We start from the raw sequence: 24,542 nt of genomic DNA on the forward strand, positions 1-24,542 counted from the left end.
GAGGGAATAACTACACTGTTTGTATTCGGCCATATTCCCAGTCGCCTTGCAATTTTTAAATTCGGTGGTTTGCGCTTTCATTTTTGCACAAATGCTGCCATCTATCCACGGTTTTGGGTTTGGGCAGGTTTTAATAGTCACTATGGGTACAACATCTCCTATTCATTTCCTGTTAAACTCAGTCACCGTATCCATGTATTCGTCCATATTATTCTCACAGGTTACCCAGAACATATCCCAGTCCGTGTGATCAAAACAATCTTGAAACAAATTTAAAGTGATAGTCCTATAGACGGACCCACAGCGGTCCTGTCCCTGGGGATGTCTGTTTTCCAGAGTAGGGTTGCAAAGGGAGGGAATATTCTCAGTAACTTTCAAAATGTACCAGTAATTACCTGCGACTTTGGAAACATTATGGAATTTTCATAACATGGAATATAACTTTTTGATGTATGCTACATTTACATTTAAGTCATTTAGCAGACGCTCTTATCCAGAGCGACTTACAAATTGGACATGAAACCTATGCTGTATGACTACACACTGAAGACCTTAAGATCTCTGAAACCTACAATGCTTGGGAATATAACCTAATTGATGTTCAGTGAGTATCACTCTCAATTCAAATCACACTAAGGAATATGCACTTTTCTTTCCCCTGCCATTTCCTCCCCTCCTATACTCACTTTGCCTCTACCTTTCTACTACCGTTCTCCAGACTACTATAAAAAGTTATTGCTCTTGGCTGCTATCGCACATAAACTACTCAAGATGGACAGAGAATGCTAAAGCTCTCTGAACCCTACAATGAGTGGGAATATAACCTAATGGAAACTCAGACTATCACTCTAAATCCGTGTAATCCCCTGTCTTGCCCCTCCTCTCTACCTTTCTCCCTTCTCCACTCTTCAAGTTGGCAGCCATAGATTTTGCATAAAATAACATTTTACCCTTCCTGAGAAATAATCCCTCTGCTAGGCTGCTCTGTCACATTAACTACCTGAGAGCGTCAGAAAAAGAGGGAATGCAAACACTCCGTAATGCCTCTGATACCCTAGAATGATTGGGAATATAACCTAATCCTCTTCCCTCCTCGGCTCGGCTTCCTCACTTCTCTTCGCATCTCCTTGATTTGCTTTCGAATGACGTCATTGTGATTAGACTTTATAAAAATTTCTGAACCATATTACCATAGTTTCTGACAATTAGCCGACAGTAGTGTGTCTGGATAACGGCCTTTATCCTGCGGGCTAGGGCTATAGCCTATAGCCTATCCCACAGCAGTCCTGCCTCTAGGGTGCTCTTTTTCCACACGCACGCACAGCCTCCATGATGATTCATCCCGTTCCCTTATCACTGGGCTCCAGGGTAACGTTTTAACCTGGTGGTACTGGTGCCACTAACTTTTGTACAGTTGATAGTACCAGCCCATGATTTGGTCACACCATCCAATGAAATTTGTCACGCAATATAAATAATAGGAGTGATCATCTTGTGAAGGGATTGTAAGGTCATTCACATTGCTTTATTAAGAAGTGTGTAGTAGACTACTGGGATCGTTTTCAATAAAGACGTTGTTACATCTAACATGTCTAAGCAGGAATGCATGATTCAAGATATTTTGACATGCAACCTAATCCGGTGATTGTCATGCATTTTTTTACTGTCAAAATAGGGCTACAGAATTTTCTGTTTTTTTTGTTCAATATAATTATTTTTCCGTTATCTTTATACACTAATATTACATATAGATATAGGCCTAATTCAATTGGTGCTCGTTCACCACCTGAGGAAGTGGAAACTGTAAACACATTAGCTAGATTGCTAACTTTAAATATAACACCTACTGCTAGTAGCCATGTTAATAAAACAGTACATTTAATGTGCTAAAAACGTACTTACTTTTGTAATAGTCCTACGACCTACTCATCTCCAGTGAGGCCTAGTGCACTTGCCATGGTATATGCGCATTTCACATGCCCCATATTCAGAATATCTTGATTGTATAACTGTGTGCTTTGAGCTCAACATTGAGAGTTGAGAAATACAAATAATACCTACAGAAAGATGAGAAAACAAATTATACCTATACCCGTGTCCCTCTCTTTAACATGGACAACAGTAGTTGCTTCCAAGGTTGTTTTTTCTCTGCCTGCACATTTTGACATGTTATACAATCAGAATGCATTTCTCGGGGCACACGGGGCGAGGCTTGCTCATTACAGCAGGTGGCCCCAGTGAAACAGGCACAGCAGGAGGGCAGACCATTTCATTAAAGGAGTCATGGGTATAATGCAGTTTAGAGAGGCCTTTGTTTAACCAAGCAAGGTTTTATCTGGCCCAAAAATAGGACATGTTGATTGAGGTGACCAGGTAGAATGTGTAACCAATTAAAAATGTAACTCGTACAGATAGTTATAGGGTCAACTAAATGGTTGCCTTCTGGAGCCCTGCTTATCAGGCAGTGAGCAGTTTCTCAGGCAGGTCTCTCTTGCTGCAGTGCAGTCTGCCAGTCTGCAATTTGTCTGCCAACCCAGTTTAGTATTCAGCCTGTCACCAGATACCGTCTCAGATGTCCATCACAGTTCTGTGTATGTCTCTGATACAGTTTCCTCCCATCACCATCAATCTCTCCATCTTTCTCTGTTGCAGTATCTCACACTCTTGATTTCCTTCAATACCCCTCAATTTTGCTAACCAATCCCACTCTTTCTCTCTCTTTGTACCTGGAGCAATAAAGGCTTAGGATATAGCAATATCTCTCATCAGCCTAGTGTTTCCCATCTACCCAGTACACACACTGCCAACCCCACCCCGCCAGTATGGCTTTGGAGAGGCCTTTGGATTCAAGCTTACTCCAGACAAAATAATGGAGAGCGGAGGAGCTAGACAATAGAAGATAGTAGTACAAAGATGGTGGTAGGGATGAACATTTTGAAAAGGAGATGGCTGGAGGGATAGAGGGAGGGAGTGATTCTGAAGGTAGTTGATGGAAGAGGGAGACCAGATCACATGTTTGTGTTAGTCTAATGTTCCAGTAGTGTTTTGAGGATGTTGCATCTACAGCAGAGGCTGGGGTTGCATCCTCTGTGACAGCTGTCAATGCCAGCCTGTTCTAATGGTCCGTGTTGCACAAGCAACAAAGGAGGACATATTATATCTATCACACTTTACATTACACAGCTTTAATGTTATATTGGGTGTCTAAAACCCTGATGATGTGGTATTTTTCCACCGCATTAGCAACACAGATGGCAATGTGATTTGGCTTGTACTCCTATGCTGGTTTGGCGTGAATGTGTTGGCATTGGGCAAATGGTTTGGGTGGTCTACTATAGTGGCATACACTATGCAAGAGATTTGTTATTTGTAAAGCAACAGTGTAAAAATCAATATTTGTGGGAAAATGTCATTTCTGATTTATTCTGTTCATATTCCTCTATGCTTACAAATCCTTTATTTCCATGTCTTTTCCCCAGATAATGCCTATGATCCAGATGTCAATGCCAAGCAGTTCTGGATTGATAAGACCCAGTTTAAAGGCCAAGACTGCCTCATCTTCATGGACAATGGAAATGGGCTGGACTATGAAAAGATGCACAAGATGCTCAGGTATGGACAGTTCTCTGAACCATTACCACTACTTTAGCAGGGTGAATCAGGATAGATAAAAGCCTGGACAAAAGTCCTGCAGAGAACACCCCCTTCGGGACCATCACGTGACATCCTGATGACACTGGTGAATGTCCTGAGAACGTCATGACCAGAGTCCTCCCAGAGAACTTTCCCTTGGGACCATCATGTAACGTCTTGGCGACTGGAAAAACAAATGTTCAGAGAACGTCTGTGAAAACGTCCGAAGGGACGTCCCCGGAACAAACCAGGGACAAGTAAACAACAAATGAGTGTCTGCTGTGCTATAAGAATGCAAGTTTCTGATTGATGTACATAGAAAACCACCATGTTTCTCTGTCTTTCTCTCTCCTCAGCTTCGGTTACAGTGACAAGACAGTCATAAACGGCCAGCACCCGATTGGTCTCTACGGTAACGGTTTCAAGTCGGGGTCCATGCGCCTGGGACGAGACGCCATCGTGTTCTCCAAGTCTCTAGATGGAGACACCATGCATGTAGGCATGCTCTCACAGAGCTACCTGGCACAGATCAAAGCAGAGCAGATCATCGTACCCATTGTCTCCTTCCAACGCGTTGCACACAACCAGTATATCCTTTTATAGAGAGACTACACATACGCACTGCACATACACACACACGTCATAGTGCTTAAACTGTCATCAACTTCAAACAGTTTGGACAGGTGGGACGGTGATCTATAGATGTACTTGTACACAGTGTCATTTTATAGTCTGTCGGTTGTATTGTCCCTGTGTGTGTTGTCCTTGACTTCTGCACTCCGTGTGAATGAGAAGCACAAGGCCAGTCTGCAGGACATCCTGTATTACTCTCTCTTTAAGACAGAGAACGAGCTGCTCACAGAGCTCAAAGCCATCAACTCCACCTGCTCCATGGGCTCTTCAGGAACACGCATCATCATCTGGAGCCTGCGCAGGTCAGACACACACTCACACCTGGGTATTCCTCTCTTACACCGTCCGTATAAGGACATTTTCCTCTCTTTCCTTCTCCCTCAACTATTGAGTTTCGCTACGTGGAATTTACTTTCAAATATTACTTCTCTTTTGAAATTGCCACTTTCGGCCGTCAGATTTCTCCCTCGGTGGAATTGTAGGTTTCACTTTAGTTTTCTCCTTGAACATAATCAAAACCTAAAATTCCACCATTAGGGGTCGGCACAGAGGCCCTTCTTGAGGTATGGAGCATGTAAAACGGTTGAGTAGGAGTCTATACAGTAAGTGTTTATTTTTGTCCACAGGACATTAACAGGACAGACAGAATTTGATTTCACAACATCCAGTTACGACATCAGAATCCCGTTGGATGTGTTGGAGAGCACCAGTGAGCAATACAGGCGGTCGGAGCTGCTCACAAAACCAGAGAGTTACTACTCGCTACGTGTGAGTATTAGTATTGTGATGTTATATTGAAATTCCATACAGCATTTCTCACAACAGAGTAGCTTTAGCTAGATTCAAATACTTTATCCTTTGACTAGTGCAGTGTTTTCCAAACTCGGTTTTGCCTAGCACTACACAGCTGATTTAAAATAATCAAAGCTTGACGATGAGTTGATTATTTCAATCAACTATGTAACGCTTGGGCAAAAACCAACATTTGCAACCCTTGGGGTCCCCAGGACAGAGTTTGTAAACACTGGACTTGTGTGTTATCATTTGTATGTGTGAAATTGTATTTCCCATTTTTCTGGTGTTGTATTTTGATTGTTTATTGTATTCTCTCAATGTGCTGTTTGTGTGCTCAGGCATACTGCAGTATTCTGTACCTGAAGCCGCGTATGCAGATCGTCATTCGAGGGCAGAAAGTGAAGACTGAGCTCATCTCCAAGAGCCTGGCATACATCGCTAAGGACTATTACAAGCCCAACTTTGTGGTATCCTACCCCACGCAGGAGCCTCTGTGGATGGCTTCACTGTGTGTGCCCGTGTTTGCGTTTTCCTGTGTGTGCGTTCGTGTTGTCACATCCTCGAGACACTCATTTTGTTTTCTTTTGGAGGGAAAATAGAAATAGGCAAATATGGGTACTCTACATACAAGAAATACCATCAGCCACTGCCATAGACACTACTTTTATAAGCTTGCAATAATAATCACTTACCTATGTTTAACTAATATTAGTTAGTACATTTCATAGCTAGATGTTCATGTTCAACACAGTGATACAATATGGTATTTTTCACAAAGGGAAGAGAATGTCATCTTCTCTCCTTCCTGTTTGAGGCCTTAAGTCCTGTACCAGAACAGACGTATTCCCATCACCTTTGGGTACAACACCAAGAGCAAAGACCAATATGGCATCATGATGTACCACAAGAACCGCCTCATAAAACCTTATGAGCGAGTGGGCGTTCAACTCAAGGTAAAAGAGTGTATTTGTATGTTTGTGCGTGAGGTGTGTGGATTGTGCATAAGAAAAATTATTGCCATCCATTGTGGTAATCGGATGTCTCATGTCCTCCATCACTGACTCATAACCACCTCTAACCCCTTAAGGCCAACATCCAAGGTCTCGGGGTCATTGGGGTTATCGAGTGTAACTTTCTGGAGCCCACCCACAACAAGCAAGATTTTGACAATACCGACAAATACAGGTAAGGACTCTTACCGCATATAGGTGAAGAGGAGAGTGCTCCCTTCAAGAACACTTCCCGAAGAACCGTTTTCCATTCAATGAAACAAAACAATCGGACTGTATTGAGGCCATCTGCCCACATACTTTAAAGATAGTGTACTTTTAATAATTTGGCTGAATAAAGCGGCACTACGTGAACTGTCATTGTTTATTTCTTATTTTCTTTTTGCAGGAAAACCATCAACAACTTAGGGGTTAAGCTGGAGGACTACTGGAAAGAGATCCGCTTTAAAAGAGACAAAGAAGATCCTAACAGCACCGTACCAGTGGAAGACACCATGTAAGTAAAACACTCCTCCATCTTCCTTTCTCCTTTCCTCTGTGTCGCCATCCCTCCTCTAACTGGTTCCTCTGCGTACCTCTACCCCATAGGAAGCGCCCGGACCAGAACTGGGTGCAATGTGACACCTGCCTGCGCTGGAGGAAGCTGCCAGATGGGATTGATTGCAGACTGCTCCCAGAGAAGTGGTTCTGCCACATGAACCCCGACCCCCAATTCAGGTGTGTCCCGGACCCACCTAGATGAAATGAACATGTTTATAAAGTGTTATAACATGTTGTGTGACCCCCCCCCCCCCACTCCCCCTGCCTTTGGGTCCCCTCGGTCTTTGTTTGTGTGCATGTCTACTTGCCTACCGGAGTGTATGTATTTGTGTGTGTACCTGTGTGTGTTGACGTTGCCATGGCAGTATATTCATTATCACCTGCCTTTCCAGGAGCTGCATGGTAGAGGAAGAGCCTGAAGACTCCGATGATGACCAACCTTCATACCAGAAGACCTACAAGCAACAGTGAGAACCCAAACATCTACCATATACTTAAGCAATAAGGCACGAGGGGGAGTGGTATATGGCCAATATACCACGGCTAAGGGCTGTTCTTGCGTATGATGCAATGCGGAGTGCTTGGATGCAGCCCTTAGCTGCTAAGGGTGCCTTATTGCTATTATAAACTGGTTACCGTGGTAATTAGAGCAGTAAAAAAATTATGTTTTGTCATACCCGTGGTATACGTTCTGATATACCACGGCTGTCAGCCAATCAGCATTCAGGGCTCGAACCAACCAGTTTATAATGAACAATTAATGCGGCATCTAAAGATATTTTCAATGCATAACTGAATATCTAGGCTATTTGCAGATAATTGACCTTAAGGCTGAAACATGCATCATTATTTTGTCTATGCATGGAGTGAAAAACCAACATTAGGCCTTTCGCAAAATGCGGTTAGATTGACAACAGTGCTTTGTGTGATTTGTTGATGGAAGCAAAAAATAATGGCACCATATTTCCCATGCTGGTTTGTGGCACAAGTTGCTTGTGTTTTCATTATGCTGCGAGTTTTCCCACCACAGTAACGTTTGGTAGTAGCCAGGCCATTTATTCTAGTTCAAAACATTTTAATTCTACCAAATGTTTTGCTGGACGCAGGTGATATCAAGTCTGTAGGTAGGCAGCCGCCTCTCTGTGCTAGTGGTGGCTGTTTAACAATCTGAAGGCCTTGAGATTGAAAAACAGCTTCTATCACTTTGTCCCAGCTTTGATGCACCTGTACTGACCTCGCCTTTAGGATGGTAGTGGGGTGAACAGGCAGTGGCTCCGGTGGTTATTGTCCTTGATGATCTTTTTTGCCTTCCTGTTACATTGGGTGGTGTAGGTGTCTTGGGTGGCAGGTAGTTTGCCCCCGGTGATGCGTTGTGCAGACCGCACCACCCTCTGTAGAGCCTTGTGGTTGTGGGCGGTGCAGTTGCCGTACCAGGCAGTGATACAGCCCGACAGGATGCTCTCGATTGTGCACCTGTAAAAGTTAGTGCGGTTCTTTGGTGACAAGCCACATTCTTTCAGCCTCATGAGGTTGAAGAGGCTCTGTTGCGCCTTCTTCACCACACTGTCTGTGCGTGTGGACCATTTCAGTTTGTCTGTGAAATGTACGCAGAGGAACTTAAAACTTTCCACCTTCTCCACTACTGTCCCGTCTGTGGATACGGGGGTGCTCCCTCTGCTGTTTACTGAAGTCCACGATATTCTCTTTTGTTTTGCTGACATTGAGTGACAAGTTATTTTCCTAAAACCACACTCCGACCACCCTTACCTCCTCCCTGTAGGCCGTCTCGTCGTTATTGGTAATCAAGCCTACCGCTGTAGTGTCGTCTACAAACTTGATGATTGAGTTGGACCCTTGCCTGGCCACGCAGTCATGGTTGAACAGGGAGTACAGGTGGGAGCTGAGAACGCACCCTTGTGAGGCTCCAGTGTTGAGGATCAGCGGAGTGGAGTTGTTGTTTCCTAACTTCACCACCTGGGGGCGGCCCGTCAGGAAGTCAAGGACCCAATTGCACAGGGCGGGGTACATAGGTATTCCTCTTGTCCAGATGGGATAGGTTAGTGTGATGGTGATTGCATCGTCTGTGGACCTATTGGGGCAGTAAGCAAATTGGAGTGGATCTCGGGTGACGGTTAGGGTGGAGGTGATATGATCCTTGACTAGTCTCTCAAAGTACTTCATGATGACAGAAGTGAGTGCTACAGGGTGATAGTCATTTAGTTCAGTTACCTTAGCTTTCTTGGGAACAGGAACAGGGATTGAATATGTCCATAAACACGCCAGTCAGCTGGTCTGAGCATGCTCTGAGGACGCGGCTAGGGATGCCGTCTGGGCCGGCAGCCTTGCGAGGGTTAACACTTTTAAATGTTTTACTCACGTCTGCCACGGAGAAGGAGAGCTATTCTTTGGTAGTGTGCTGCGTCGGTGTCACTGTATTGTTCTCAAAGCGCACAAAATAAGTTGTTTAATTTGTCTGGAAGCAAGACGTCGATGTCCGGGGCAGGGCTGGTTTTCTTTTTGTAGTCCGTGATTGTCTGTAGACCCCGCCACATACCTCTCGTGTTTGAGCCGTTGAATTGCGACTCCACTTTGTCTCTATACTGACACTTTGCTTGTTTGATTGCCTTGCGGAGGGAATAACTACGCTGTTTTTATTTGGCCATGTTTCTAGTCACCTTGCCATGATTAAATGCGGTGGTATGTGCTTTCAGTTTTGCGCGAATGCCGCCATCCATCCACGGTTTCTGGTTTGGATAGGTTTTAATAGTCACAGTGGGTAGAACATCTCCTATACACTTCCTTATAAACTCACTCACCGAGTCAGCGTATACGTCAATGTTATTGTCTGAGGCTACCCGGAACATATCCCAGTCCACGAGATCGAAGCAATCTTGAAGCGTGGAATCCGATTGGTCAGACCAGCGTTGGATAGACCTAAGCACGGGCGCTTCCTGTTTTAGTTTCTGCCTATAGGAGGGGAGCATCAAGATGGAGTCATGGTCGGATTTGCCAAAAGGGGGGCGGGGCCTTGTATGCATCGCGGAAGTTAGAGTAGCAATGGTCGAGCGTGTTATTCACTCGTGTACTGCGATCGATACGTTGATTTGAATTTAGGTAGCGTTGTTCTCAAATTAGCTTTGTTAAAATCCCCAGCTAAAATAAATACAGCCTCAGGATATATTGTTTCCAGTTTGCATAAAGTCCAGTTAAGTTCCTTGACGATTGTCTTAGTATCCGCTTGAGGGGGGATATACACGGCTGTGACGATATCCTAGGAGAGTTCTCTTGGGAGATAATACGGTTGGCATTTGCTTGTGAGGAATTTTAGGTCAGGTGAACAAAAGGACTTGCGTTCCTGTGTGTTACAATTACACCATGAGACATTAATCATGAAACTTACACCTCCGCCCTTCTTACCGGAGAGATGTTTATTCCTGTCGGTGCGATGCACTGAAAATCCAGTTGGCTGTACAGACTCCGACAGCATGTCCCCAGCTAGCCATGTTTCTGTGAAACAGTATGTTACAATCACGGATATCTTTTTGGAAAGCAACTCTTGCCTTGATTTTGTCTACTTTGTTAACTTCTTTGGGACAGGGGGGCAGTATTGAGTAGCTTGGATAAAAAGGTGCCCAGAGTAAACTGCCTGCTACTCTGTCCTAAAAGCTAGAATATGCATATTATTAGTAGATTTGGATGGAAAACACTCTGAAGTTTCTAAAACTGTTTGAATGATGTCTGTGCGTAAAACAGAACTCATATGGCAGGCAAAAACCTGAGAAAAAAAATCCAACCAGGAAGTGGGAAATCTGAGGTTGGTCGTTTTTCAACTCATGCCCTATTGAAGATACAGTGGGATACTGGTCATGTTGCACTCCCTAAGGCTTCCACTAGATGTCAACCGTCTTTAGAACTTTGTTTGATGCTCCTACTGTGAAGTGGGGCCGAATGAGAGGGGATTGAGTAAGGTTTGCCATGAGCTGAACATGCGCTGACCATGCGCGTTCACGTGAGAGCGAGCTCTGTTCCATCGCATTTCTGAAGACAAGGGAATTCTTGAAGATTTATGTTAAAAACATCCTAAAGATTGATTGTATACTTCGCTTGACATGTTTCTACGGACTGTAATATGACTTTTCGTCTGAACTTTTGACTGGACCTGCGCGCGCGTCGTGAGTTTAGATTGTGATCATCAAAGGTAAGTGAATGTTTATGATGTTATTTCTGACTCCTGTTGACTGCACAATATGGAGGATATCTTTTTGTCTTGTTTGGGCTCTGAGCGCCGTACTCAGATTATTGCATGATTTGCTTTTTCCGGAAAGCTTTTTGAAATCTGACACAGCGGTTGCATTAAGGAGAAGTGTATGTAAAGTTCCATGCATAACACTTGTATTTTCATCAACATTTATAATGAGTATTTCTGTAAATTGATGTGGCTCTCTGTAAAATCACCGGATGTTTTTGGAACTACTGAACATAACGCGCCAATGTATATGAGATGTTTTGATATAAATATGAACTTTATCGAACGAAACATACATATATTGTGTAACATAAAGTCCTATGAGTGTCATCTGATGAAGATCATCAAAGGTTAGTGATTCATTTTAACTCTATTTATGCTTTTTGTGACTCCTCTCTTTGGCTGGAAAAATGGCTGTGTTTTTCTGTGGCTATGTACTGACCTAACACAATCGTTTGGTTTGCTTTCGTCGTAAAGCCTTTTTGAAATCTGACACGTTGGCTGGATTCACAACAAGTGTAGCTTTAATTTGGTATATTGCATGTGTGATTTTATGAAAGTAACATTTTTATAGTAATTTATTTGAATTTGGCGCTCTGCATTTTCACTGGATGTTGGCCAGGCGGGATGCTAGCGTCCCAAATATCCCAGAGAGGTTAACTAGGGACTGGACGTAAGCGAGTAATATACTCTGGGTGGTGTGCGCACATCCGAAGCCTCACTAGAAACCTGCTCTGGCACCCTCTCCTCCAGCGGCGTTGTTTTGGGTCGGCCTCTGGAATCGGTTCAAATGCCGTGAGAAGTGCAGACAAAGGATCTATGTATACCGGTGACATTATTTGATAACTGATTAGATGCCGTTATGTATTTCAAAACTTAGCTGTAAGCTTGGGGTTGATAGCAACTGGCTGACGCATACAGTGCTAATGTAACGTTAGCAGGCAGGTAGGGCTAACAACCATACAAGCTGATTTGTAACAAAAAATTACATTTAAACCAGTAGTCATGAGTGCAAACGATTTGGTTTAATTTATGACATGAATTTGACATTCTAAGGAATTCTGACTTGGTTTTATGTAATAACTTGAAAAATGGAAAGTGAGGTAACTTTGCGTTGGGACTTTTGATGTGTATACTAATGCAAATCCATATGTTACATGTGGTTACGTTTATACTACCTACCCTTTAAACGATGAATGAGCAGTGGCAAATTCAAATACTTCCCATTCAAGCCTATGGAGCTTTTTTATTAACAATTAAAATGCTTATAGTTCAAAAAGTATAAATGGTATCAAAATTCTGAATGCAAGAAATCTAAGTTAGGTAATTCTGCACGTGTGAACATTGGTTTGGAGTTGATAGCTTAAACGGTGAAAGGAGATAACTAGAATAAAATAAATTAGCATTCAAGCCTATGGGTCTTTTTGCCATTAAAATGCATTGGGAGCTCATTTAAATATTGTTGTAGTACAAAAAGTATAAATGCTATCAAAATATTTTCTCAAGCAATATAAGTTGGGGCAGTCTGTAGGTTTTAGAAGTTTGTTTTTCGTATTCATAACTTCAATTGTTTAAGCTCTAGAGTGGATGGAAGAAATATAATTATAACTACAGTGGGTAGAACAAGTATTTGATACACTGACGATTTTGCAGGTTTTCCTACTTACAAAGCATGTAGAGGTCTTTAATTTTGATCATAGGTACACTTCAACTGTGAGAGACGGAATCTAAAACAAAAATCCAGAAAATCACATTGTATGATTTTTTTTAAGTAATGTATTTGCATTTTATTGCATAACATAAGTATTTGATCGCCTACCAACCAGTAAGAATTCCGGCTCTCACAGACCTGTTAGTTTTTCTTTAAGAAGCCCTCCTGTTCTCCGTTCATTACCTGTATTAACTGCACCTGTTTGAACTCGTTACCTGTATAAAAGACACCTTTCCACACACTCAATCAAACAGACTCCAACCTCTCCACAATGGCCAAGACCAGAGAGCTGTGTAAGGACATCAGGGGTAAAATTGTAGACCTGCACAAGGCTGGGATGGGCTACAGGACAATAGGCAAGCAGCTTGGTGAGAAGGCAACAACTGTTGGTGCAATTATTAGAAAATGGAAGAAGTTCAAGATGACGGTCAATCACCTTCGGTCTGGGGCTCCATGCAAGATCTCACCTCGTGGGGCATCAATGATCATCAAAAATCCAGAAAATCACATTGTATGATTTTTAAGTAATTCATTTGCATTTTATTGCATGACATAAGTATTTGATACATCAGAAAAGCAGACCTTAATATTTGGTACAGAAACCTTTGTTTGCAATTACAGAGATCATACGTTTCCTGTAGTTCTTGACCAGATTTGCACACACTGCAGCAGTGATTTTGGCCCACTCCTCCATACAGACAGGGGGTACCTGTCCACACACTCAATCAAACAGACTCCAACCTCTCCACAATGGCCAAGACCAGAGAGCTGTGTAAGGACATCAGGGATGTACCCCCTCCGACGCGTGGCTCCAGCTGCAGGACGCTGTCAAAGGGGATGAACCTGGGGATCAGGAGCAGACCGGCACCCCTGCTGATGTGCAAGAACCTGTCACGCCAGCTGAGGCACGGGAACCTGACAGATCGCTTGAGCCATGAAAGCCCAACGATCCGGCTGAGGCAGGGGAGCCTGTAGCAGTTCCCGGGCCCAACGTCATTACTCTGTCCATATACTTTTGGTCATGTAGTGTGTCAACCTTAATACATTGGATTGTGGGGCAATCGCATCACACATTTTATCAGAAATACCTACACTCTCACTACTACACTTTTTTAATACACTCTCCTAGAATACCACAGTATATGGAAAATGTGATAATAGAGTACAGACGACAAGGAGGGATTGAAGTTTTAAATTAAACTTGGACAACGGTTTGGACAACAGCAGAAATTTCTTGAAGTTCTCTCTGGGCTGAATCGGGATCAGTGGGAAGAGGGACCCACTGACAGGATAAGGTCACCCATTCCCTCATAGCACCTCTGCCCCCAGGGGGATACACAAGTCGAGTCACTAGTTCAATTTCAATCTACTTTAAGTTATAAACAAAGCAAATTGATAGAATTTGCAGGAAATGTTCATAACGTGATTTTGTCTGATTTACGTAATTGGACAGGGACACAGAAGATTGTGTGACTTATCCTTCAGAGCTGTTAGGAAAGAAAAGTCTGTGTCAAATACTGTATGTTCAAATACTATACTTTGAGAGTTTTCTCTAGCCTGCCTGGAGTGTCAGATGGCCAGGGTTTGCAATTTTGTGACTATTCAATTGGTCCATTAAGCCAGGCAAGCTCAATCAAGCAAAAATAAAGTGTGTGTGTGGGTACATGTAGTGATTCACACCTGTATCCCGAAGCCCTGGGCTAATGCACCCAGTGCTACGTTCTATCTAGAGTCCTGCATGGGCATGACTTTTTAGCGCAAGCCCTACCCAGGCCTGATTGCTCAACCCGAAATTAGAAATACAGTAACTTCCTTCGTTAGTATTTATAGCTGATCGTCTCTGTCTGTCCCTAGCTCCCAGTGTTGCCCCATGCACTGTGAGTATCCGTAGACATGGCTCCGTTTGGGCTGCTCAATGATGACACGAGAGAGCTGTAAGCTGACAATAGCTAGCTACTTTTCGTCACTTTAAACAGCTGTAACTTTTAATGAAAATGTCAGTTTTGTAAAAGTTCAGACAAAGTAGTTGATGCGGTTACTCAAACACTTGTCCTTTTTGATTGGTAACAGATCAATCTGTTCTGTTTCCAGATTTGAATAGCAGATAAGTAGACCAAGAAGTCATGCCCTCTAACTTGTTGGGAAAATGTTTAAAATGTCAGTTATTTATATATCGTTGGCACGGTAAGTAAAACCGCTATATTGATTGATTGGTAGAATATATTATTGTTCCGATTTCAGATTTGAAAAGCAGAGAAGTAGCTAATTTGTGTCAATTTGCTTTGTTGCATTTACAGTGAATGGAATGTTAAAAGTGGTGTCACAATGGGACCTTTTAGAATGTTGATGAAATCCCATGAAAGTGGATGGAGGACAAAAATAAGGACAAAAATCTTAACAATTTAAAAAAGTATAAAAGATGTCAAAAAGTTGTATGTAAGCAACTCAATCCAAACGGTGTAAGTGCAAAAGAATAAGAAGTATGTTGAAAATTTAAAGTGGGGGACAATTTTTTTGCCAACTGCTTCAGCAAGGACACCTAACTGTTGACTTGACAGATTAATGTGCAAGTTCTCACTTCATTTTGCAACACAGTAGGCAAGGAGTTGACGTTGTACCGTCAGGTCCATTATTGGCACCCTTGATAAAGATGAACAAAAAATGATGTATACAGTAAATCTAAATTCTGTGCTATATTGTTTTATTATTTTATATACATTGCTTAGAGAAAGATTTTGTTTAACAAGTAATATTTTGTTCTAAAAAAGATAATGTCAAAAGTATTTGTACTCATAAAAATTCTTAATTCAGTCTACTTTTGTAAATTAATCTCAGTTTAAGGAACTGTATTGTGGCCTTTCGTGGCTTCCTGTTTCACTGGGGTATAAACATTAGGTAACATGCATGTAAATTCCCTGTCATCCATCACCATGGGAAAAGAACTCACAAATGAAAAGATACATGGTTGTTGACCTTCATAAATCTGGCAATGGCAAAAAAAAAGATACTACCTATTAGGGCAACAATTTAGAAGTTTAAAACCGTTGGAAGAGTGGTAAACTTGCCTAGTATTGGATGCATGTGTATCTTGTCCCCACGCACAATGAGGAAGATGGTTCAGGAGGCAAAAAAAGTAGGAGTATTACAAAACTTTGTCACATCACCGGGTCACCACGTCTCCAAATCTAGAATTAGACCATGCCAATAGGTTCCTTAGAATGGTTGCAAGAAAAAGCCTTTATTGAGAGCAACAAACAAATGTACATGCCTAGAGTTTGATAAACAGCATTGCCACTTGGATTGGAACCGGTGCTATGGTCAGATGACAGAGCTCTGTGGGCACGCACACCAGTCAGTGGTGGGTTTGGCGACAAAATAAGGATGCATATGCAGAAAATAACCTCATAACTACTGTAAAATATGGTGGTGGATCGTGACTAAAAGGTCAATGTTATGGTGCTATTTTGCTTCCAATGGTCCTGGGGCACTTGTTAAGGTCAACAGCATCATTAACTTTACCAAATACCAGGACATTTTAGCCAAAAACCTGGTTGCCTCCCCTTGGAGGCTGAAACTTGGAGGCTGCAAGTGAAACTTCCAGCAAGACAATATCCCCAAGCACACATCAAAATCGAGAAATTGTTAATTGACGACAAAATCAGTCTCCCGACTTGAACCCCATTGAAAACCTTTTGCTCATCTTTATCAAGGGTGCCAATCATTTCGGACCTGATAGGCGATTCCATAGAATGTGTATGATGTCAGCAGGTGAGATTTAATGCAATTATGGATTTTAATTTTCAAATAAATTAAACTGTGCTTTATTTCACAGTGAAAGGAACACCAAAATGCAGCAGGAGTGGAAACGACAACAGGTTAGCTATTTCTGTGTGTGTCTGTCTGCCTGTCTATGTATGTGTCACACCCTGGTTCATGCCTACACATGATTTGTTCTACCTTATATTTTGTGTACCCTGCCCAAACTACCCTGTTGTGTATGTCCTAATGCCCGGCTCTGGGGTGTGTGTGTGTCAGTATGAAGATGAGCAGAAGAAGGCAGAGCGGATGCGGATCGCAGCGCTGGCTCGGCAGAACGAGGCTCTGAGGCGCCAACAGGAGGACCTGAAACTGCAGCTTATAAAGACATCAGTGGGTCTAGATATGTCATATAGCAGCACCTAGTACAGAGGCGAGGAGGACTAGCTAGTTGAATAAAAACAGCCAATACAAAGTCTTCCTACTCATGTCCTTCCCTTCCTCTGTCGTTTGTAGAGTTTCAGGACAGCTGTACAGATGTCTCCAGCTTCTGCTCCCCCCACAGTCAGAGTTAATGTGAAGGCACCACTGAGCACTAGGGCTACCACAGCATCACCACTCAGTGCTAGGCCCAGATCATCTCCTCTCAGGATCTCTCCCCTCACACAATCAGGTACGTCTACTGTGAACTGCGTATGTTATGTTGATGGGGATGGTTTTGATAATGTAGGTGTTGATATAAATGTATATCTCTCTTCATAGGGACCAGCCCTTCCTCCAACCACATGCCCATCATCTCTAGCGTTTGCTCTCTTTCAACCCCTCCAGCCCCTTCAACACCTTCAAGGTAGGGCCACTGTCTGAGTGGTAGTCTCTCTTCTCTTGTATTCTCGCTCTCTGTCTCTCTCGTAGTGTTTGTACTACGTATCATTGCCACAAGGGACAGAGAAATTCTGTCAATAATCATTGTTATTTGTTTAATGGTGCATAATAAGCCCCCATATCCTCTGTAGAATGAAGAGAACATTGGCCATGACCTCTGAAAGGGACACCAAAAGACCCAGGGTGAACGGTTTCCACCAAAACACCTCTATGGGATCCGCATCAACGGCAGCAGAGACGAATGTGTCATCCCCATCAGTCATCATCCCTATTGACGATGACGATGATGAGATCACAGATGACGATGACATTGTTATCTTGGAGACCAACAGCACCCCTATTCCAAAGAAGGCAACCTTTGACATGGCCAAGGTAAAGTCAGAGAGTAGGGCTGTGGAAACACCTTCTGGCACTGGCAACATTAGGACCAATGGCATAGGAACAAGCTCCGTGGAGACGGGAACCGCAGCGACCAACCTCTCCCCTCTACCACCTTCCTCAGAGCAGATGAGCATCACCACCCAGACAGACATACGGGGCGAAGTGAAGGATGAAGAGGAGGAGCGAAAGAAAAAGGAGGAAGTAGAAAAGGAGAAGGAGAGAATAGAGAACCGGACAAAAGTGAAGAACAAAGAAGAGGATGACAAGAAGAGGGAGAAGGAGGAAAGAGATAGGAAGAGAACAGAACCAGGCCCATCCTCTGCAGGCCTATCCTCTGCAGGCCCATCCTCTGCAGGCCCCTCCACACCAGGCCCCTCCACACCAGGCCCCTCCACACCAGGCCCCTCCACACCAGGCCCCTCCACACCAGGCCCATCCTCTGCAGGCCCATCCTCTGCAGGCCCATCCTCTGCAGCCCCATCCACACCAGGCCCATCCACACCAGGTCCATCCTCTGCAGGCCCATTTTCTGCTGGCCCATCTGTCCCAGATCCATCAGACCTTCCTCGGATTGACTTCCGTAACCTGTCAGAGGCCCAGGATCAGCAAGATCAGCTGCTGGAGCTAATGCAGGCTGCAGCCCATGAGAGGGACCAGTTCAAGGAGCAGGTCCACAAACTGACCTGCCAGCTCCATGACCTAGAGGGCAGCATGCAGGAACATTCCCGGGCCGCTGTGAAGAGAGAGCAATGCCACCTGGCCTGTCAGACTGGAGCAGGGGATGGAGAACGAGAGCAGGCAGAGGGGAGTAAGGTCAGTGATCTGGCTGAACAGGTAGACACTCTGCTCCAGGACCTCAGCAACGCCAACTGTGAACGTGACATGCTACGCTCCCAGGTGAGTGGCCATTTTATCCCCCCTACCTTTGTATGCTGTTGATATTTTACCATACCATGAAAAAGGCTAGCTTGATGGAAACCTGATGTACCAGGTGTGTGGAGGATGATGAGGTGGTGATGGGGCAATGCATCATACTGTGTGTAAGTGAACATGAATCAGTTTGTCTATCTGATGTGATTTCTTATCTTCCTCCGCATAATCATCTGCCGTCCATTCCCTTTTGTGTCCCTGTCTACTCTCCCACCCCCAGGTGGAGGCTATGAAAGAGGAGAGGGGCAACCTCTGGTCCCAGTGTGAGACGCTGCAGCTGGACGTGGTGGAGCTGAGGAGGGAGAAACAAGAGTGGGAGAGAGAGAAAGAGGAGAAAGAGAAAGAGGAGAGAGAGAAACAGGAGAGAGAAGCAGCTCAGGCTGCAGCTGCCCAGACAGAGAGGGGAGACGTAGCAGCCACTAGTGCTGCTAATGGCTCGACCTCGGAGGCACCCCAGACGTGAGAATAAGATTTTCACTTCTGTTTCCTTCAGTATTCCTGTATGGTCATCAACTCACCAGTGGGTTCAGAAAGTATTCATACCCCTTGACTTAATCCACCTTTTGTTGTGTTACAGCCTGAATTCAAAATGGATGAAATTGAAAAATGTTCTCACCCACAGAATATCTTATAATGACAGTGAAAACATGTTTTTAGACATTTTTGCAAGTGAAATACAGAAATATCTAATTTACTTATTATTCACACCCAAGTCAATACATGTTAGAAACATCTTTGGCAGTGATTACAGTTGTGAGTCTTTCTGGGTACGTTTCTAAGAGCTTTGCACACCTGGATTGTACAATATTTGTAAATTATTGTTTTAAAAAAAATCTTCAAGCTCTTAAGTTGGTTGCTGATCATTGCTAGACAGCCTTTTTAAGTCTTGCCATAGATTTTCAAGCAACTTTAAGTTTATTGTCCTGCTTAAAGGTTAATTTGTCTCCCATTGTCTGTTAGAATGCAGACTGAACCAGATTTTCCTCTAGGATTTTGCCTGTGCTTAGCTCTATTCTGTTTTGTCCTAAAATACTCTTTAGTTCTTGCCAAGGACAAGCATAACCATAACATGATGCAGCCACCACCATGCCTGGAAATATGAAGTGTGGTACTCAGTGATGTTTGTGTTGGATTTGCCCTAATCATAGCATTTTATATTCAGGACAGAAACTGCCTTATTTGCAAACAGGATTCATGTTTTGGAATATTTTTTATTCTGTACAGGCTTTCTTCTCTTCACTCTGTAATGTAGTGGAGTAACAATGTTGTTGATCCATCCTCAGTTTTCTCCTATCACAGCCATTAAACTCTGTTTTAATGTCACCATTGGCCTCATGGTGAAATCCCTGAGCATTTTCCTTCCTCTCCGGCAACTGAGTGTATTGATACACCATCCAAAGTGTAACACCATGCTTAATTAAAGGGATATTCAATGTCTTCTTTAAAAAAATATATATATTTATACCCATCTACCAATAGGTTCCCTTCTTTGCGAGGCATTGGAAAAACTAGTCTTTGTGGTTGAATCTGTTTGAAATTCACTGCTCAACTGAGGGACCTTACATATGATTATCTGTGGTGTACAGAGATGAGGTAGTCATTTAAAAAAAAAAAAAAAACGTATTACCTGACTTGTTAAGCACATTTTTACTCCAGAACTTATATAGGCCTACCATAACAAAGGGGATGAATACTTATTGACTTAAGACATTTAAACTTTTCATTTTTTATTAATTTGTAAAAACATAATTCCACTTTGACATAATGGGGTATTGTGTTTAGGCCCGTGACAGTCAATTTAATCCATTTTAAATTTAGGCTGTAACACAACAAATTGTGGAAAAAGTCAAGGGGTGTGAATACATTCTGAAGGCACTGTACATGAACACCCTTTTTCCCTTTGTCTGTCTCTCTCTCAGATTGAGGGAGCTTCGGAGGAGCATTGGTCGTCTCCTTGTCACGTTTGTCCCGGCGTTGGACCTCGAACAAGTCAACTACGACTGTCCAGTCATCGACGAGATCCTCGATCAGGTTCTTACTGATGTGGAGACGTTGGGGCCTGCGTAAGGGCCTGGGGCGGGAAATGGATGGAGGGGTTGTCCTCCATCTAACTCTGTGAGGAGAGGCAGACCTGGAGATGGTCACAGAGACTTCCTGCCTCTCCTTTTACCTCTGCGTTTTTACACTTTTTAAATGTATTTTCTATGGATTTTTTACAAGTGAAAGAGGGAATGAACTGAAAAGTATTTATTTGTATTGCTGTACAAACACTTTTATATTGTTCCATGACCATGGTGGTACTTAATGATGCAACAAACAGTAAGCTATTTTGCACTGAAACTTTGGGGTTACTGAGTTCAACCTCTCCTTCTCACAAACACTTACTACTCCAATGTGGATGGAGGCTCTAGAATCTTGTCAGTGTTCCGGGAAGATGTTTTTCTCTTCGATAACAGGTGACCACAGTGAACTTTCCTGGAATGATGTCAGGAACAGAGGAGTTTTCACTTGATGAGTTAAGGGACGTAGTCTCCGCCATGATCTGCTCTGTGGCTTGGTAGAAGGACCCCCTTCTCTCCCAAAACAGATCTAGCCATCAGTTCTACATCGTTCCCAGATCAAGACAGATTAAGTTCAGTATTCAATGTTGCATTCACTCTTATGTGCTCATGTTCATTTATATGCTAAGAAATAATGAAGACTTTTTCACCCAAATCTTGAGTTAACATATTTTTATTTTGTGTTGTATGTTTTATAACTAGGAGTACGATATCCATAACCTCTCCCCTCACTCTTGTCACACGTTTGTCTTATCAGAGTACTATCAATCCCTCTCTGTTCTTTTGAGCTGAGACTGATGTTTCTCTTGAAATAACAGGGTTTTTGCACTCCAGAGGATTTCAAACTTATTCCTACCTCTGGGACGCTAACAAAATTATTAAGTAAAAGTTAAGTTCCGTATGCGGGCGGAGATTGTAATGCAAGAGATGGGGGATGAGTCCAGAGAGGTGCAGTGCATTCAGACCCCTTGACTTTTTCCACATTTTGTTACGTTACAGCCTTATTCTAAAATTGATCAAATAGTCCCCCCCCCCTCATCGATCTACACACAATACCCCATAATGACAAAGCAAAAACAGTTTGACAATTTTGATAATTTATAAAAAATAAAACCTGAAATATTACATTTACATAAGTATTCAGACCCTTTGCTCAGTACTTTGTTGAAGCACCTTAGGCTGCGATTACAGCCTTGAGTCTTCTTAGGTTTTTTACGTTACAAGCTTGGCACCTGTATTTGGGGAGTTTCTCCCATTCTTCTCTGCAGATCCTCTCAAGCTCTGTCAGGCTGGATGGAGAGTGTCACTGCACAGCTATTTTCAGGTCTCTCCAGAGATGTTCGATCGGGTTTAGGTCTGGGCTCTGGCTGGGCCACTCAAGGACATTGAGACTTGTCCCAAAGCCACTCCTAATGTTGTCTTGGCTGTGTGCTTAGGATTGTTGTCCTGTTAGAAGGTGAACCGTCGCCCCAGTCTGAGGTACTGAGTGCTCTGGAGCAGGTTTTCATCAAGGATCTCTGTACTTTGCTCTGTTCATCTTTCCCTTGATCCTGTCTAGTCTCCCAGTCCCTGCCGCTGAAAAACATCCCCACATCATGATGCTGCCACCAACATGCTTCACCGTAGGGATGGTGCCATGTTTCCTCCAGATGTGACGCTTACCATTCAGGCCCAGGAGTTCAATCTTGGTTTCATGAGATCAGAGAATCTTGTTTCTCATGGACTTTAGGTGCCTTTTGGCAAACTCCAAGCGGGCTGTCATGTGTCTTTTACTGAGGAGTGGCTTCCATCTGGCCACTCTACCATAAAGGCCTGATTGGTGAAGTGCTGCAGAGATGGTTGTCCTTCTGGAAGGTTCTCCCATCTCAACAGAGTAACTCTAGAGCTCTGTCAGTGATCATCGTGTTCTTGGTCACCTCCCTGACCAAGGCCCTTCCCCCCCCAATTGCTCAGTTTGGCCGGGCGGCCAGCTTGAGGAAGAGTCGTGGTGGATTCTAACTTCTTCCAATTAAGAATGGAGGAGGCCACTGTGTTCTTGGGGCCCTTAAATGCTGCAGAAATGTTTTGGTACCCTTCCCCAGATTTGTGCCTCGACACAATCAATTCTCGTAGCTCTACGGATAAGTCCCTTGACCTCATGGCTTTGGTTTTTTTCTCTGACAGGCACTGTCAACTGTGGGACCTTATAGACAGGTGTGTGCCTTTCCAAATCATGTTCAATCAAATTAATTTACCCCAGGTGGACTCCCAAGTTGTTGAAACATCAAGGATGATCAATGGAAACCGGATGCCCCTGAGCTCAATTTCAAGTCTCATTGCGAAAGAGTCTGAATACTTACGTAAATAAGATGTTTTTTTATTTTTAATAAATGAGCAAAAATGTCTGAACCTGTTTTTGCTTTGTCGATATTGGGTATTGTGTGTAGATTGCTGAGGAAAAATATTTATTTAATCCATTTTAGAATAAGGCTGTAATGTAATTTTTTGGGGGGGAAAGTCAAGTGGTCTGAATACTTTCTGAAAGCACTGTATTTCAAAGCAGGATCAAATTGTTAGCCAGCACAAACTACTCCAAACTTTCTAGTTCATGAAGAAAGATTGACTCATTGACTCATGCAACTGACTCAATATCTTCAATGATCCATATTTAACTGAACCTTTTAATAAACTGGAAAATCAGCAGCTATATCTGGAATGTTTATCAAAGTTAACTGGTTAATTTATTCATCCTGGTTAATTTATTGATTTGTGATTCATCCCTCAATTGGGATTAGAGAGTGGGAATGTGCTTTGTTTTCTCGACACGAGGGAATTTTGGTTGTCCTTTTAGCAATGCAACTGTCCCGGATGTATTATTTCTTTAAAAAATATATTTATTTTTTTCACTGTTCTAACGAAGCGTTGACTTTTTTTTCAATGTATAGCCTCTACAAAAGATACATTAATGCTGTAATACATTACCAACATTGCTTCTAAAACTATGCAATGAAAAAACAGACCTAGAAATCCCAATAACATTTACTGACTAACGAATCCTCTGTCACTTTCACAATCCCATACATGATCAGCAATAATTTACTGGGTTGGGAAGGCATCAAAACTGAAACATTAAAGTCATTAGAAGAGCACCTAGCTTCAAAACGAAAGTATATTTGCTGAATGGTTGGGCAATATAACAAACTTACAATTTACCTGAAATTACATTACATCAAACACTTACAAGGGCTTGCATGTCATCTGTTATTCTGCTATACTGAAATGTCTGGAATGCAGATGTACAGATTTTAAATTACCCAGACTCAATTGGGTGCCACAGTATGAGTCATACCCGGAAATGGTTCTAATTGTTTTTTCACCATACATTTTTCCATCTGCAATTTTAGACCTACTGTATAAGGTCTATGTTTTGTGTAGGCTTACCTTGGCGTGACGTTTTGATAACTTCGTAAATCTCTCTGGGACAAGTTAACTGGAATCAATAATTAGCATTGTGAATTTAAGAGTAAACTGAGGCAAATATGATAAATGATAAAACTCACCTTGTCCTAGAGAATTACACAGCTATCAAAACGTCATGCCAATATAAGCCTACAACATATACACAATTAACTTGAATTTTTTATAAAATTCACAATGTGAAAAATGAACGGCGGAAAAAACCGCGTCCGCTTTGGCGGACTATACCAATGGCTTCTTTTTGTAGGCACTAACCACGGTGGTTCTTTGAACGAACCCTATGGAAAAATGTTTGAGTTTTTGGATAAACGCTGAAATTAAGGTCTGGTAAGCACAGGCGTAGGAGATCTTATACGTTTTGTCCTATGATATAATCATAAGCTAATATCACTTAAGTAATTTGTGTAATTTACATTGCATAAAGGCTTCATATTTCATAAAGGTCATGTTATCTCATAGAACAAAACATAAGATCTCATGAGCCTGTGTTAACCTCTGACCTTATTTTC

At 42.7% G+C, this 24,542-nt stretch overlaps 1 protein-coding gene across 1 annotated transcript in view; it reads left to right on the forward strand.

Moving 5' to 3' along the window:
* The window catches only part of LOC129821016 (MORC family CW-type zinc finger protein 3-like), a 28,657-nt gene extending 5,190 nt beyond the window's left edge, over positions 1-23,467 (forward strand). The window contains exons 3-19 of the mRNA XM_055878216.1: positions 3,480-3,612; positions 3,990-4,222; positions 4,412-4,568; positions 4,893-5,034; positions 5,400-5,528; positions 5,895-6,014; positions 6,149-6,246; positions 6,460-6,567; positions 6,660-6,788; positions 7,004-7,078; positions 16,401-16,443; positions 16,604-16,717; positions 16,841-16,997; positions 17,087-17,171; positions 17,338-18,484; positions 18,738-18,976; positions 20,437-23,467. Coding sequence (XP_055734191.1) covers positions 3,480-3,612; positions 3,990-4,222; positions 4,412-4,568; positions 4,893-5,034; positions 5,400-5,528; positions 5,895-6,014; positions 6,149-6,246; positions 6,460-6,567; positions 6,660-6,788; positions 7,004-7,078; positions 16,401-16,443; positions 16,604-16,717; positions 16,841-16,997; positions 17,087-17,171; positions 17,338-18,484; positions 18,738-18,976; positions 20,437-20,584 — 3,257 coding nt within the window. The 3' untranslated portion in view covers positions 20,585-23,467. The remainder of the gene's footprint in view (positions 1-3,479; positions 3,613-3,989; positions 4,223-4,411; positions 4,569-4,892; positions 5,035-5,399; positions 5,529-5,894; positions 6,015-6,148; positions 6,247-6,459; positions 6,568-6,659; positions 6,789-7,003; positions 7,079-16,400; positions 16,444-16,603; positions 16,718-16,840; positions 16,998-17,086; positions 17,172-17,337; positions 18,485-18,737; positions 18,977-20,436) is intronic.
* Positions 23,468-24,542: the final 1,075 nt, after the last annotated feature.

This window comes from Salvelinus fontinalis, chromosome 23 (genome assembly GCF_029448725.1).
Source record: "Salvelinus fontinalis isolate EN_2023a chromosome 23, ASM2944872v1, whole genome shotgun sequence".
Lineage (NCBI taxonomy): Eukaryota > Metazoa > Chordata > Actinopteri > Salmoniformes > Salmonidae > Salvelinus > Salvelinus fontinalis.